This window comes from Diceros bicornis, chromosome 34 (genome assembly GCF_020826845.1).
Source record: "Diceros bicornis minor isolate mBicDic1 chromosome 34, mDicBic1.mat.cur, whole genome shotgun sequence".
Classification (NCBI taxonomy): domain Eukaryota; kingdom Metazoa; phylum Chordata; class Mammalia; order Perissodactyla; family Rhinocerotidae; genus Diceros; species Diceros bicornis.
This window is the reverse complement of record NC_080773.1, coordinates 21,646,867-21,661,012: the sequence shown is the minus strand read 5'-3', so window position 1 is coordinate 21,661,012 and position 14,146 is coordinate 21,646,867. Positions and strand designations below refer to the sequence as shown.

The 14,146-nt window shown below is 47.5% G+C and overlaps 1 protein-coding gene and 1 pseudogene across 1 annotated transcript in view; one reads left to right on the top strand and one right to left on the bottom strand.

Moving 5' to 3' along the window:
* LOC131397624 (MHC class I-like protein MILL1) overlaps positions 1-3,993 on the top strand; it is a 48,955-nt gene extending 44,962 nt beyond the window's left edge. Inside the window, exons 4-6 of the mRNA XM_058530717.1 lie at positions 2,464-2,742; positions 2,861-2,997; positions 3,478-3,993. Coding sequence (XP_058386700.1) covers positions 2,464-2,742; positions 2,861-2,964 — 383 coding nt within the window. The 3' untranslated portion in view covers positions 2,965-2,997; positions 3,478-3,993. The remainder of the gene's footprint in view (positions 1-2,463; positions 2,743-2,860; positions 2,998-3,477) is intronic.
* A 7,911-nt stretch (positions 3,994-11,904) lies between these two features.
* On the bottom strand, positions 11,905-13,540 carry LOC131397623 (insulin growth factor-like family member 1; annotated as a pseudogene).
* Positions 13,541-14,146: the final 606 nt, after the last annotated feature.

Below are 14,146 nucleotides of genomic sequence, written 5' to 3'. Positions count from 1 at the left end.
TACATTACACCCGTCTTGGCTTCAGTTGATGTTATTTGCCGCCCAGGAAAGGTTGATTCTTTCCCTCACTTCAGTAGATACAAGGGCCTTATGACCTCAATTCACTCAGGATCGACCTGGTTCAGCACGAGGTCACAGTTCTAGTAGGATTCCGTAACTGGCGCTGTGGCCTTCACAGGTTTCAGCTGAGAGCCTGGCAGTTCTTCTCTTCTGGGTGTAGAAGACCGTGGGAAATTTCCCTTCTGCCTGTCGGAGGCTCCTAGTCCCCTGCCTTGTGCAGCTGTGATCTCAGTCATTTCTGCTTCTCTCTCTGCCCAAATATACTCCTGCTTTCTCTTCCACATCTTAACGCCTCTCTAATCTCTTTCCACCCTAATCTTTTTGCTGGACCGTCTATTGCTCTCATCCTGTCCATCACAAAACACTCTGCTTGGTTCCTTGCACTCCCCTCTGGGATGGGTCAGGACACAATAGCCTGATTCAAGTAACTCAAGACAGAGGCAGCTGTTAGAAACATGGAACTTGGCCATGTGAATCACCCACGTGTCCTCCTCCCTCAGGAACCCACACTCTCCGCTACGACCTCATGGCCCTGTCCCTGGACAGGCCTGGGAAGCCCCAGTTCCTGGCCCTGGGGTACTTTGATGATGAGGTTTTCTTGCGCTATGACGGCAAGAGCCACAAGGCAGAGCCCCTTGGTCTAGGGATCCAAACGGACTTGGGACCTGAGACCTGGGAGAGAGAGACCAAGGACCTGAAGGAGAAGGAGCGGCAGCTCAGACAGATGCTGACAGAGGTCATGGGCCAGCAGGGCCAGGGTGCGGGTGAGTGGGGGCAGAGCCATTGGCATGTGGGTCTGCGTCTGGTCCCTGCTCTGTTTATCTTGCAGCTGGGGGAGGGGAGGGCACAGCAAGGCTGGAATTGCACAGAGAGGTGAGGCCCCACTGAGACTGCACCAGGTTCCTCAGATGTGGGTGGAGGAGACGACATAACCCCTCTGGGTGGGAGTCCTGTTGGGTGGAGAGGTTCTGGGACAGTGAGGTGACGGGTCACTGCGTGGGGTGGGCCAGGCCTTCACTCCCTCCAGGCCACATTGGGCTGTGAGCTCCAGGGAGACAGCACCAGAGGCTTCTGGCGCTTGGGCTACAAAGGGCAGGACTTCCTCACCTTCGACTCACAGACCCTCACTTGGACGTTGGCCGCGCCTTCAGCCCAGCACATCAAGAAGCTCTGGGAGACCCAAGGCCCCAGGGCTGATCTGGTTAAGGATTTCCTGTGTGTGACTTGTCCTGCCCAACTCTGGAGATACCTGGCCTCCTGGAGGGGCCTCCTGGAGCATACAGGTACTGACCTGGGCGGGAGGGTCCACCCACTGAGTCTACGCCTGGTTCCTACAAGGAAGAGAACTTTCCTCTTGTTCTCTGAGTGGCTGTCCTGCACTGGCCTTAGGCTAGTTGCTGAGTTGTGACTGAATTGTCGGAGAAGCACACCCATGTGGGTGGGTGAAGGGTCTCCTCTGAACGCATTGCTGGTCAATCAGCTGGAGAAGTGGAGGGCCCTCAAATGTGGGCCCAGATCTCAGACCTCAAGCCCCAGGCAGGCAGGAGAGGGAAACCTTTTCTCTCCAAGACCCTCATTCTCTGGGATGTTGACTTGACGGGGAGAGACATCTAGGTTTGAACTCCTTGGCGGAGGCCCTAGGATGAAGCCAACCTCGTTGGAAGCCAAGATAGAACAAAATATTCCAGCTCTGGAGCAAGGGTCACATGTTCAAAGGCAAACCACCCAGAATCCTATTACCAGGGTCATTCCACTGCTGTTCTGCTTTCACTTTTAGAAAAGTCCACTTTAAAGTTTCCTCCTCATCTAAGTCTTGTGACATAAAATAAAATGAAAGAGTAGATACTGTGTGTGTGTGGGCAGGGGGTGTGTGGATGAAAATACCTATAATCAACCAGAGGTCTCCAGAGGAAGGTGAGGCCCAGTACGAAAGAATCGGGCTGCGCCAGCTGGCCGTCCTTGTGGACAGTCCCTCCATCCCCCCGGAGCATGTGAAACCGATTCTGTTGGGAAGGAAGGAGGTACATCACCGAGGCAGGATTCTCACTCCCTGTAGAGCAGAGCAGCCCCTTTGTCCCATCAGTACCTACAAATTCTTCAAAACCGTCTGCTGAGCATCCTCAGTGGATCCGATGGCCGCTGAGAGCAGGGAGTTCGTCTTCTCTCAGGCTATCCAGGTGGCCGAGGGCCGGACCCCCTCGGAGAGTCCTGGGGCTGTTGGAGCAGCGTGGGAGCCTCCCACAGTCCTCTCTCCACTGGGGACGTAGCCACCCTTTAGGAGTGGCTGGGGGTGAATGTGCACGGGTCATTTCGAAGGGCTGGCTGGTTCCTGCTCTTGGTTTCCCTGCAGTGGAAGGAGGGAGCCTCCTTGGCCTTGCTCAACTCTGCTTTGTCTCCCCCCAGATCCCCCGTCAGTGACTGTGACCTGGAGTAAGAACCTGCTGGGCAAGGTCCTCCTGAGGTGCTGGGCTTTTAGCTTCTATCCTCGGGGTGCCACCCTGACCTGGCTTCGGGATGGGGAGCCCATGCAGCAAGGCAACTTTGGGCCTGGGGTCAGCCTGCCCAGTGGGGACGGGACCTACCAGACCTGGGTGGACACTCGGATCCTGCCCGGAGAGGAGCAGGTGTTCACCTGCCACGTGGGACACTGCGGGCTGAACACCACGGTCCCTGCAGTCTCTGGTGAGGAGCTGGGGGAGCCCTCGGGGTCCAGGGAGCTGGAGGCAGAGTTGGTATAGGATCCTTGTGTGAAGAAGGGCCCACTGGGTATAACTGAAGCCCATTTCATGGTGACCTCCAGGCACTCAAGGTCAGAGGGCTTCCTGTGCGGCTGCTCCTGCTGCGGCTCCTCTCGCTGTGTCCACTGTCGCTGCTGTGCTGTGTTTGGTGGTGGTCGAAGCCTAGACGAGGAAGCACACAGAGGATGCGAGAGCCCAGGTGAGAAGCACATGGGACAGAGAGGAGGACGGATCTGATTCTTTTCTGGGTGGTGAGTGGAGACAGCTCTCTTCCTGCTAAAAACAAGGCAACAGGCCCTAAACGGAGTCCCTTATGCTAAGTCCCACGTCATCACCAAAACAAGATTTCACTCAGTGACAGTTTCAGCTCTCCCAGAAATGGAATCTTAAACGCCTCAACCAGGAATCTGCTCAGCACTAGTCAGGTCATCTCCCTGATAGACCCCAGCCATCCCCTAAAGGAAGGTGACCTTGCAATAACCAAGCTGCCTTTTTGCCTAACATAACTTCCTTGTTCCTGCTCCCTTCTGCCCTAAAATCTCTTGCCTTGGACAGCTCTTCGGAGATCCTTTCTATAGGCTAGACAGGATACTGCCCGGTTCATGAATCTTTGAATGAAGCCAGTAAGATCTTTAAAATTTACTCAGTTGAATTTTGTTTTTTAACATTTCTTACCCAGGAACAGGAAAAGAATAGACAAGCCATCTTCCTGCTTCCAGGATGAGGGAGATGAGGTGTGTATTACGAAAACTGGCTAAAAAACAAAAAAGATAAAGACCCAACCATTTATCCTGCCTTTCCAATTCACATAAGAACTGGACCTCAAGATATTCACTTAGTTGAGAAAGAGAGGTTTTTTTTTTGTATAGAAGTAGTCCAAATAATAAAGATAGAAAAACAAAGGCAGAGTGACATTATTACCACTTTGTGAGCCTAATGAATGAATGGATCTCAGCCGTAACCATCCACGGCTGCCACATGGCCACTGGAGAGACAGCTTGATGTTGTGCACTTCCTGGTGGAAAGACCCTTGATGTCACTCCATCATCGATTTACTGGAAACAGGAGGCAATTGACCGGAAACAGAGAATCAAGTTCAACCACATGGTGGACAGGTCCTTGGTGAAGGCACATTTTTTGTGGAAAACTACAGGAAAAACTACCTTATTCCTTCACCAAATAAACTGTCAGGAAACAAACGAACAAAAAAAAACATGGAGAGGGTACCTGAGGGTTACTGTATGTATTTAATATGATTACCTTTCCACTCTGTTATGAGAAGGAGTTAATCTTGTCAATTTGCTGTTTTCTTGTTTAACCTGAGGGGGGACTCAAGGGTCGCAAGGATTCATGAGCTTGTTTTACAGAAGAAGGAGAATGCCTTCAAGGAAGTTACCAGATAACCAGCCCCCAGCTGCCGTTGATGTCCAAAAGTCAGATTTCCCAAGGGCTCATCAGGAGTGACCCCTTTGTTTCTCTGAAACTCCACCTCCCAAGCCCCTTAGCTCCATAAAACCCCCTGCTTTCTTCTCTTGTTAAGGTAGATTTGAGAGAACTTATCCTCCCACCTTCTTGTTTTGGCCAATTCGAATAAACCTTTCCCCACCTCCAAGCACTGATTTCTCAGTGATTGGGTGACTGCACATCAGGCACACAAACTTGAGATTAAGAGGTTCGGTATTAATTTTGGTGAGCCACCAGGAGTCTCATGCCTGTGGCTGGCCGGTCTCCTGGTGAGGGTTCGAGTGATCAGTGGCCCCCAGCAGCTGCCCGGGCTTCTTTGCCCAGGGGCCTTCCCCTGCTGCTCCATTCTTCCTGCTGGTGTCAGCCAGCCTCAGCGAAATGCTTACTTGGAGTGGAGAAATGCATTGGACTTGGGTCTGCTTTTGATTTTGCATTTGTCAGGCGTCGGATTTTATCTTTGCGTGGGTGCATTGGTCTTGTGTGTAAGTCAGCTATGAAGCACACTAAATTAACCCCTACCTCTAGCCCCCTCGGTTATATTCTCCAAAATTTGGAGACTTTTAGCTACAAGCCCATGAAAAGGAAAAAGGACATATTCTGTTATAACATCACATGGCCACAATGTTCTTAAGACTCTCGAGAAAACTGCCAGATCATGGATCCTTAAATTGGAAAAACCTCTAAATTGGATAAATTTTTAGAGAGCTCTCATCATAATTGTTTTCTTGGTACCTATGAAAAGACCAAATTAAAAAGGAAATACAAAAAAAAAATAATGACTAGCCTTAAGACTGACTCAGGCTGCAATTAAATTGAAAAAATGTAAACGTATAAGAATTGATAAGATTATAAAGGTTGGAATGTTTGAGATAATTTTATATAAAGAGATTATATCAACTTTGCTTGAGTGTGTTTTGAAAATTGACATTATGTCTGGGTGAGAATGCCTCCCCTACCTAATATTATAAGACGTGTGGGTGTAGTCCTAATGAAAGCTATGATTGGAGGTATAAGAGTTGGTGGAATTGAGTGATTACAGCTCTGGCATGATTGTGTTATAAATTGTATTGTGGGGATGGACATTGTGTCTCACTGGGGGAAACATTCCCCCAGTATTGATATTGTAAAACAGCATATAAATCTGCCCCTCAGACAATGTTAATTAAACGTACTAAAGGAAGTCAATAGGGTTGCCTGAGCCCATACAGTGTGAGATGTTTTTCTATCTGCTGATTATAGCGAACATTAAGAGCTCTTTTTAACTGTTTAAAGTAAGTGAGCTTTGGCAAATTAAAGCTTGTTTAAGTTTGTCGGTTTGATTGAAATAGGCATGTCCTCATTTTCAGAGAGATTCGGGGAAAGGACTCTGACACTTACTCTAGAATACAAGTTTCTGATGAACTTTCAGATCATGAAACTGAACTGAGTGAGAAATTACAGAACTCTAAGGGAAAAACTGATGACTTCATGAAACTGCTAACAAAAGATAGTTATGGGACTAACTGAACTGATGACGATGACTATAATTTTTATGACTTTCATTTGAAATATTGCCAATTTTTTAATGTTTTGTTTTTTCAGATTTAAGAAACCTTTTTCTCTTTTCTCTTAAGCTAAGTATGGCTTATAGCAGTTTGCAAATTATATCTTTGTAAGCAGAATTGAAACATTTATCTTTTTCTCCCTACCTGATCCCTCCCAAATTTAGAAATTCTTAGTGAGTGAATATTCTTATTCTCATGGCAATATAGTTATTTGCATAAGTTCAATAAGAATCTGTTCTCCTTGTAATGGGTTGCAATTGGAAACATTGGTAATATTACCAAGGTGTGACTGGATGTCACATTTGAGAGAAACATGGATAGACTCTGATTTGACCAGATGGCTAAGGGAGAAAGATTGACTTTATGAAATAAAGCCCCTTGGAAATACTGGTCTGGTATCTCGCTTATAGGGTTCCCAGCAACCTTACGAGGTGAGTAAAGAAGGTCACTTCCCTGGCAGGTGCAAAGAACTTCAGGATATTTTGGGGAATCACAAGAGAAGAGAGGAAATCACTCAAATCTATGGGTTTTGCAGAGGGAGTCTGATAACAAGTCTTTGGATTGGCTTTCCTGGCCTTGAGAGGCCTTTAAAGTTTTTTCTGAGATTCCTTATAAAAAGTTGCAGCAAAGTAGATTTAAAAGAATCTATATGATCAATTGCTATTCTTGCTGTACTTATGTAAATAATTGGGCCACACCAACCAATTAGTCTTAATTTGGTTATCTTTGGTAAAAAAAATAGAGGGTGATTTCAAAGAGAAAAGTTATGTTTCAGTAGAAACGATAATACACACTTGTGGATATTAGATTCTAGTTCTGTAAATTGTCTTTGAGGTTTCTGTTTTCTATCTGTAACTGGCTGTTATGCTTCCTCATTGACTTTGACTCCCAAGCCTAGAAAGACAGTTGGATTATTAGAATTTCTCAGATGTTGGCAAAGGCAAGTAATCTTTCCAGAAGTTGGATATGTCATCCCAAAACTTATTCAGTGCATGACCATGAGGACCCCTTGATAATTTTTGTTTATATTGTCTAGACTGGTTTTTAGGCCTGTTCTCTTGGATTCCACAAGGGATTAGATCTATTCTTCAGGAACTATTAAAATTTGAGTTGTCTACAGTTCTTATTCTTCTGATTTGATATATGATGATAAAATGTGCTTTCAAATGTTGTACTAAAACTGTTGAACAAGGTGCAAAAATTTTAATAATGCAAAATATAATCCAATGTCCAAGTGTTTTCAATCTAAGGTTGAAAATTTTCATTCCTCAGTTTCCCCATCTTCACCCCCTTTCCAGAGGAAGTAGCCAGAATGATTGACACCTCCCTTCCTACAAGAATGAGGAAAGGAAAAAAGACGATGGGGATTGAAGCCATGTACCTGAGGGTTACTGTAAATACTCAGTAAGATTACCTTTCCACCTTGTTATGAAAAGAAGTTAATCTTGTCAATTTTCTGTTTTCTTGTTTAACCTGAGGGGTGACTCAAGGGTCACAAGGATTTATGAGCTTGTTTTACAGAAGAAAGAGAATGCCTTCAAGGAAGTTATGCTCACCAGATAACCAGCCCTCAGATGCCCAGAAGTCAGATTGTCCAAGGGTTTATTGGGAGTGAAACATGGATTCCCCTTTGTTTCTCTGAAACTCCTCCTGCCAAGCCCCTTAGCTCTACAAAAGCCCCTGCTTTCTTCTCTTGTTCAGGTGAATTTGAGGGAACCTATCCTCCCCGCCTTCTCGTTTTGGCCAATTTGAATAAACCTTTCTCCATCTCCAAGCACCAGTGTCTCAGTGATTGGCTTACTGCACATCGGGCACACGAATGTGAGATTAAGTAGTTTGGTGTCAGACAGACTAAAAGGTGTTTAATAGACATGTCAACTGATTGAATGTCTGGATTTAATTTGGGTTTTTTGTTTTTTTCTTTTTACTTTTTTTGCTTTTATTGAGATATAATTGACCCAGAGCATTGTATAAATTTAAGGTGTACAGCATAATGATTCTACTTAGATATATCATGAAATGATTACCACAATAAGCTTGGTTAACATCCATCATCTCACATACATACCAAAAAAAGAAAAACAGTTTTTTCCTCATGATGAGAACTCTTTGGATCTACTTACTCTCTTACCAACCTTCAAATACCCCATGCAGCATGTTCACTGTAGTCATCCTGTTGTACGTTACACCCCCAGCACTTATCTATCTTATAACTGGAATTAACCACCTCCATTCAATTCCCACACGCCCCTGTCTGGACCTAATGTGGATATTGATTCCGAAGAATACAGTGCCAAGGAGAGAGGCTTTAGGTTAAACCAGCCCTGTTGGTACTCAATTTGGACTTGCAGCCTCCAGAACTGTAAGGAAATAAATTTCTGTTGTTTAAGTCACCCAGCCTGTGGTATTGTGTTATGGCTTCCCTAGCAACCTAATACAAATGGGAAAATGGAAAAGAGAAAGGGGAACCACGAACAGGGCTGGGGGCAGGAGGCCGGGCCCAGCACCACAGACTGAGGGAGACGACATTGTCTGATGTGGAATGGGGCTGGCTTGAGACTCGGCAAAATACCACAGGACACGGAGTCCCTCAGCCCCCAGGAGACCTGTTGGACCCCTCTGAGGGCAGGGTCCTGGGGAAGAGCAGGCTTTGCAGAGAGGCCTCTCGTCTGGATCCCAGAGGAGTGAGTGACCTCCTCATGCCTCTGTTTCCGCCTCTATAAAACAGGGATCATGGGGCCAGCACAGTGGCATGGTGGTTGAGTTCACATGCTCTGCTTTGGCAGCCCGGGGTCATGGATTTGGATTACTCAGTGCAGACCTACACCCCACTTGTCAAGCCATGCTATGGCGCTGTCCCACATACAAAATAGAGGAAGATTGGCACAGATGTTAGCTCAGGGCCAATCTTCCTCAAAAGAAAAACCAGATCATGTAGTACCTACCTCACAGGGCTGATGTGAGAATTAAAGGATTCAAGGTGAATGGGCTTTGAACAGCACTTAGTACATAATTGCTCCCTAAATGTACGTGATACGTCTCCACTCCCTTTAGAGGGTGGAGGATGATAGGCAGCTCAGAATTTAGGAAGACCGCCACCTGAAAACTGACCAGAGACGAGACCCTCCCACAATTGTCAGGTGCAAGGACACTGTCACGGTTGGAAGCCACATTGACACAGACCACAATGGAGCCCTTGGTGTATGCCAGGCCTTGATGCCAGCCTGGGGAAGGAGCAGTGGACTGAAGAGACGTTGATAATAACACCTGGAAGGTGCCTCAGTTACCTCCTGCTGTCTAACAAACCACCCCATACTTAGTGCTAACAAACAACCACTTTGTCATTTCACAGTGAGTCACAGAAAAATGGTTAGTGAACTCGGGAATGGAGAAGGCTTTGGGCCAAGGCTCATGGGCTCATTAGCTAAGAGCCACTGACTTACAGTCAAGTCTTCCCAAGAAAATAGTTCAGCTCTTACAACCTCCATCCCAGGCATTTCCTGGGGAGGCTGCAGGTGGGCTGGGCCCCAGGCATGATTGTCTCTGCCAAAAAGCGGTGTGAGGTCAGGCTGCAAGAGGTAAGCATGTTCCCCAGGGCAGGGTTGGGGTTCCCAGCTCTGATGTGGGAGGATCCTGGTCTCTCAGGGCAGCTAAATCAGGCCCTGGGGCAGGAAAGAGGAGGGAGATTAGGACAGGATGGGCGTCTAGGAGGCTGTGCTGATGGGAGAGCAGCGGGGGCCAGGCCAGGCTCTGAGAGCCACAAATTGATAGCAATGAAGCTTTGGAGTCAACAGTCCTGAGTTCAAATCCTGTCCCTGCACCTTCCTCGAGGCTCCAAGAAGCCATTTGCAAGTACTACCTTCCATCTCCGTGTATAAAGAGAAAGACTCCATTTTTGATGCTAGACACTGACAGCTTCAGTCCCTCACCTCCCATTTCTGCTGGACATGGGCAGACCTGTAAGAGAGCCCACACGCTCCCTCCCTTAGAAAATTTGTTCTTGTTTAGATGGCAATCTCTCCCAAATAGATCTAAAGATTCAACATTATCCTTACAAAAACCCAACCCCTCTTTTTGCAGAAATTGACAACCAGAACATAAAATTCATGATAAGCTAGGTGCCCAGAATAGCCAACACAATCTTGACAAACAAGGAAATACACGGAGGACTTGCACCTCCTGGTTTCCAAACTCATGACTAAACTATTGTGGGAGATCAAAATTGTCCACCCTGAAATATATCTCTTTATCTTGATTATTTTCTCTGATGGACATTTGACCTCCACCACTAACTGCCTAAAGGAATTTAACTCTGGGTATGGACAGGGTCCTCACTAAGCCCATTATTGTCAAAGTTCTGTTTACCAAACATTTAGATTTGTAAAGATATCTCGCACTCTGTACTGGGAAGAGCGGAGATGACCTTATCTCTGGACACTCTTATCAGTACGGAAGGAGAAGACTTAAATCTGCATACCCTTGATTGCTGTGATTTCCGGTAATCCCCCATAGCTGCCTCCCCCTGCACCCCCAACATCCTCCTTTGTCTTTAGCTGAAGATACGATTTAAGATGAGAATCTCTGCCATTGTTGAGAAACTCAGTTTCCCTGGTTTCTTCCATGTATACATGTTATTAAACTTGGTATTATTTTCTCCTGATAACCTGTCTTTTAATTATTTGGTCAGCCTTAAGAACCTAAAAGAAAAGGGCGGAGGGGGATTCTCCCTCTTCTCCAACACTGCAATAATCAGGACAGTGTGGCACTGGCATAAGGGTAGACATACATTTCCATGGAATATAATTGAGACGCCAAGAATAAACTCTTACTTTTATGGTTAATTGATTCCCGGGAGCCATGACAATTCAGTAGAGGAAAGAATAGTGTTTTCTACAACTGGATATCCACATGCAAAACAACGAGGTGGACTTTTACATCACATCATGTTAAAAATTAACCCAAAATGGATCAAAGAAATAAAGGTAAGAGCTAAAACTATAAAACTCATAGAAGAACCGTGGGATTAAATCTTCATGACCTGGAGATAGGCAATGGTTCGTTAGAACACACCAAAACCATAGAGCAATAGATAAATTGGACTTCATTAAAATTAAAAACTTTGTACTTCAAAGAACACCATCAAGAGAGTGAAAAGTCATCAAAATGAAAGAAAATATTTGCAAATCCTATACTTGATGAGGGAACTGTATCTAAAATATAATAAAAACTCTTACTAGGACTGGCCTCGTGGCCAAGTAGATAAAGTTCCATGCACTTTGCTTCAGTGTCCCAGGTTTGCATGTTCGGATCCCGTGCACAGACGTACTCCACTCATCAGCCATGCTGTGGTGGCGTCCCACGTATAAAACAGAGAAAGACTGGCACAGATGTTAGCTCAAGGTGAATCTTCCTCATCAAAAACAACACAACACAAAAACTCTTACCAGTCAACAATAAAAAGCCAAATAACCAATTAAAAAATGGATAAGGAATTTACAGACATTTCTCCAAAGATAACGTACACATAGCCAAAAAACCCATGACAAGATAATCAACATTTAGTCATTAGGGAAATGCAAATAAAACCTATAATGAAATACCTCTTGACACCCACTTATACAAGAATACTCAGCAGAATTATTCATAATAGCCGCAAATGGGAAACAACCCAAATGTCTACCAACTGGTGAACGGGTGTTGTGTGGGTCTCAGCCTATTGATAGTGATGCTGCAGGGCAGGAGTGCCTGACACACTCGCCTGGGTCCGTATTACTTGTGCTGAGTCCCACAGACATTTCCGCAGCCAGAGCCAATGCTGTAGCTGGACCGGCCCTTGTGGTTCTTATTACGATCACAGGACGCACCTCAGCAACACCATCAGGGAACTTTGAGGAACAAGATTTATTATTCAGAGATCCTAGAGGGTACCAGTCACCCTACTTAGGACAGATTCAGGCTGAGTGTTAAAGAGGAGAAAGAATGAGAAGGGAGGATTGAGTCTGAGTATCTCCTGTCCCCAAATACCCACTCCACGTCCCAGATCTAAGTCCACACCTGGCCCCTCTTCCCAGGCTGATCCAGGAAGCAGAATCCAGCAGTCATCTGGTCATCGGGTCCTCTGTCAGCTGACACTGAAGAGAGAGACAGAGAGAGAGAGTGAGCAAGAGAGGGGTGGACAGAGATGGAGGGACGGACAGTACATGAGCAGAGAGTAGAAAAGAGAGACACAAGAAGGGCAGCAAAGAGGCTGAGAGAAATAAACACAAAGGGAGAGAAACCAGGAGAGAAAAGGGAGAGGTAGATGGAGTGGAGCAGGTGACAGGGCCAGGGGGCCGCATTAGGAACAGAAGAGGCATCCAGACCCTCCTGCTCCCCGGCAGCCCCCAATCCCATGGAGGGGACAGGACCTCACCTGTGACAAACCCTGTCATCCGGGGACGGGGCCCAGGAACAACTCTGGCCTTTCAGCTTCACCAGGAAGGACTCCTGGGGTCTAAGTGACTGGGGGCAGCACTGCTCGAAGCAGACCGTGAAGGTGCAGTTGCCACACTTCCGTATCCTGCCCACAGGCACCACAGCGTCGTCACAGCAACAGTGCTGCAAGAGGTCGTGGAACATGTCCCCACAGGTCACGTGCGGCTGAGACAGCATCAGGTGAGCGCCCACGGGCGACGCTGGAAGAGCTGGAGCTGGTGTGACCAGGCACCAGGGCAGGGGCTCCCAGCCTGGTGCCCTCTGGGAGCCTCACCCCACCCCTGAGTGTCCCTCCTGGGCTCACCTGGGGCTCCGTGTGAGCAGAGGATGCAGAGAGCGGCCCAGACAGCTGTAGGAGGGCAGAGGGATGAGGTGGGGATGCTGCGGCAGCCAGGGGTCCACCTCGGGGAGCCCCACCTGGGGTAGGGGAAGGTCTGAGGGGGTGTCTGTCCTGTAGGAGGCACAGGGAAAGGCTAGGAGCAGTCCAGGGTGGAATCCAGTCACCTGTGTCCAGGTGTCTTGGGATTATGGGCCTGTGGAAGGTGAGGGGATACAGACAGGACTCTTGGAGGAAATGGGTTTAGGGTTCTGGAAAGTGTGAATATTTCCTGGGTGGGAGGAGTTCTGAGCAGGAGGCTCAGATACAGTCAGGCCATAACGGGGCTGAGCTGACACTGGTGTTGTCTTACATATCTGACTGACACTAAAATGTAGAAGATTACGAGGCAGCCCTGATGGCCTAGCAGTTAAAGTTCAGCTTGCTCTGCTTTGGTGGCCTGGGTTCAGTTCCTGGGCGCAGAACCACATCACTCCTCTGACAGTAGCCATGCTGTGGAGGCTACTCACATAGAAGAGCTAGAAGGACTTACACCTAGAACACACAACTGTGTACTGGGGCTTTGGGGAGGAGAAAAATGAGAGAGAGGGAGATTGACAACAGAGGTTACCTCATGGTGAATTTTTCCCAGCAAGAAAAGAAAAAAACATAGATTAAAAAGTAATGTAGAAGATTAGATTTGGAGTGGGAACACAGGACATGTATGGTATTGGGTGTGAGTTTGGAAATTGAATCAGGGATGTGGATGGGGCTGATCTTGGGATGTGGAATGGGTATGGCTATGATGGAGACATTTGTAGGGCATGGGGCCAGGGAGGAGGATTATGTTGAGGTAAGGATGGGGTGGTGGCTGAGACTGGAGATGGGCTTCGTGGGAATTGGGGTGGGTCCTCCTTACCCAGGATTCAGCATCGGGGAGCCATGGCTCTGGGCGCCTGCAGTGGAGTGGAGAGGGGATCAGCAGATCTCAGCAGCTGCTTTTATTTCTCCTGAAAACCTGGTGATGTCATCAGATCCCCTGCCTGGCCTGCAGAGACACGCTGGGCCCTGGGGCAGGAGCAGGTGCCCCGCCACAAACCTCTCCCCCAAATGTCTCCCTCTCATGCCCAGCATGATGGCCTCATTCCCACTCCCCTGGAATCCTAACCCCTCACATCCTCCCGGGGGGCCTGTCAGCTCCCTGAACTCACAACCCCAGCCCAGGGCTCACTAAAGGGCAGCTCACAGCATTCAGGTGAGAGACTAGTTTTACACAATGGAAAATTCCAAGTTGAACAAGATTGAGGAACAGGGGAATGTGTGGGGAGGACGCTGAGGTGGCTCCTGAATGAACATGAACAAGGCCCTGGAGGACCCCTGGGACCCACAGCCCCCAGGGCGCTCTCCCCACCTCCTTCTCTGTCTCTCCAGTGATGGTCATTTCCTCAGGAGCACCTGTCCACTTAGCACCTCGTGTGCCCCAGGCTTTGTGTCAGACACGGGGGAGGCGTGGGGAGCAGAACACTCAGAAGTCACAATTTTCACTGAGT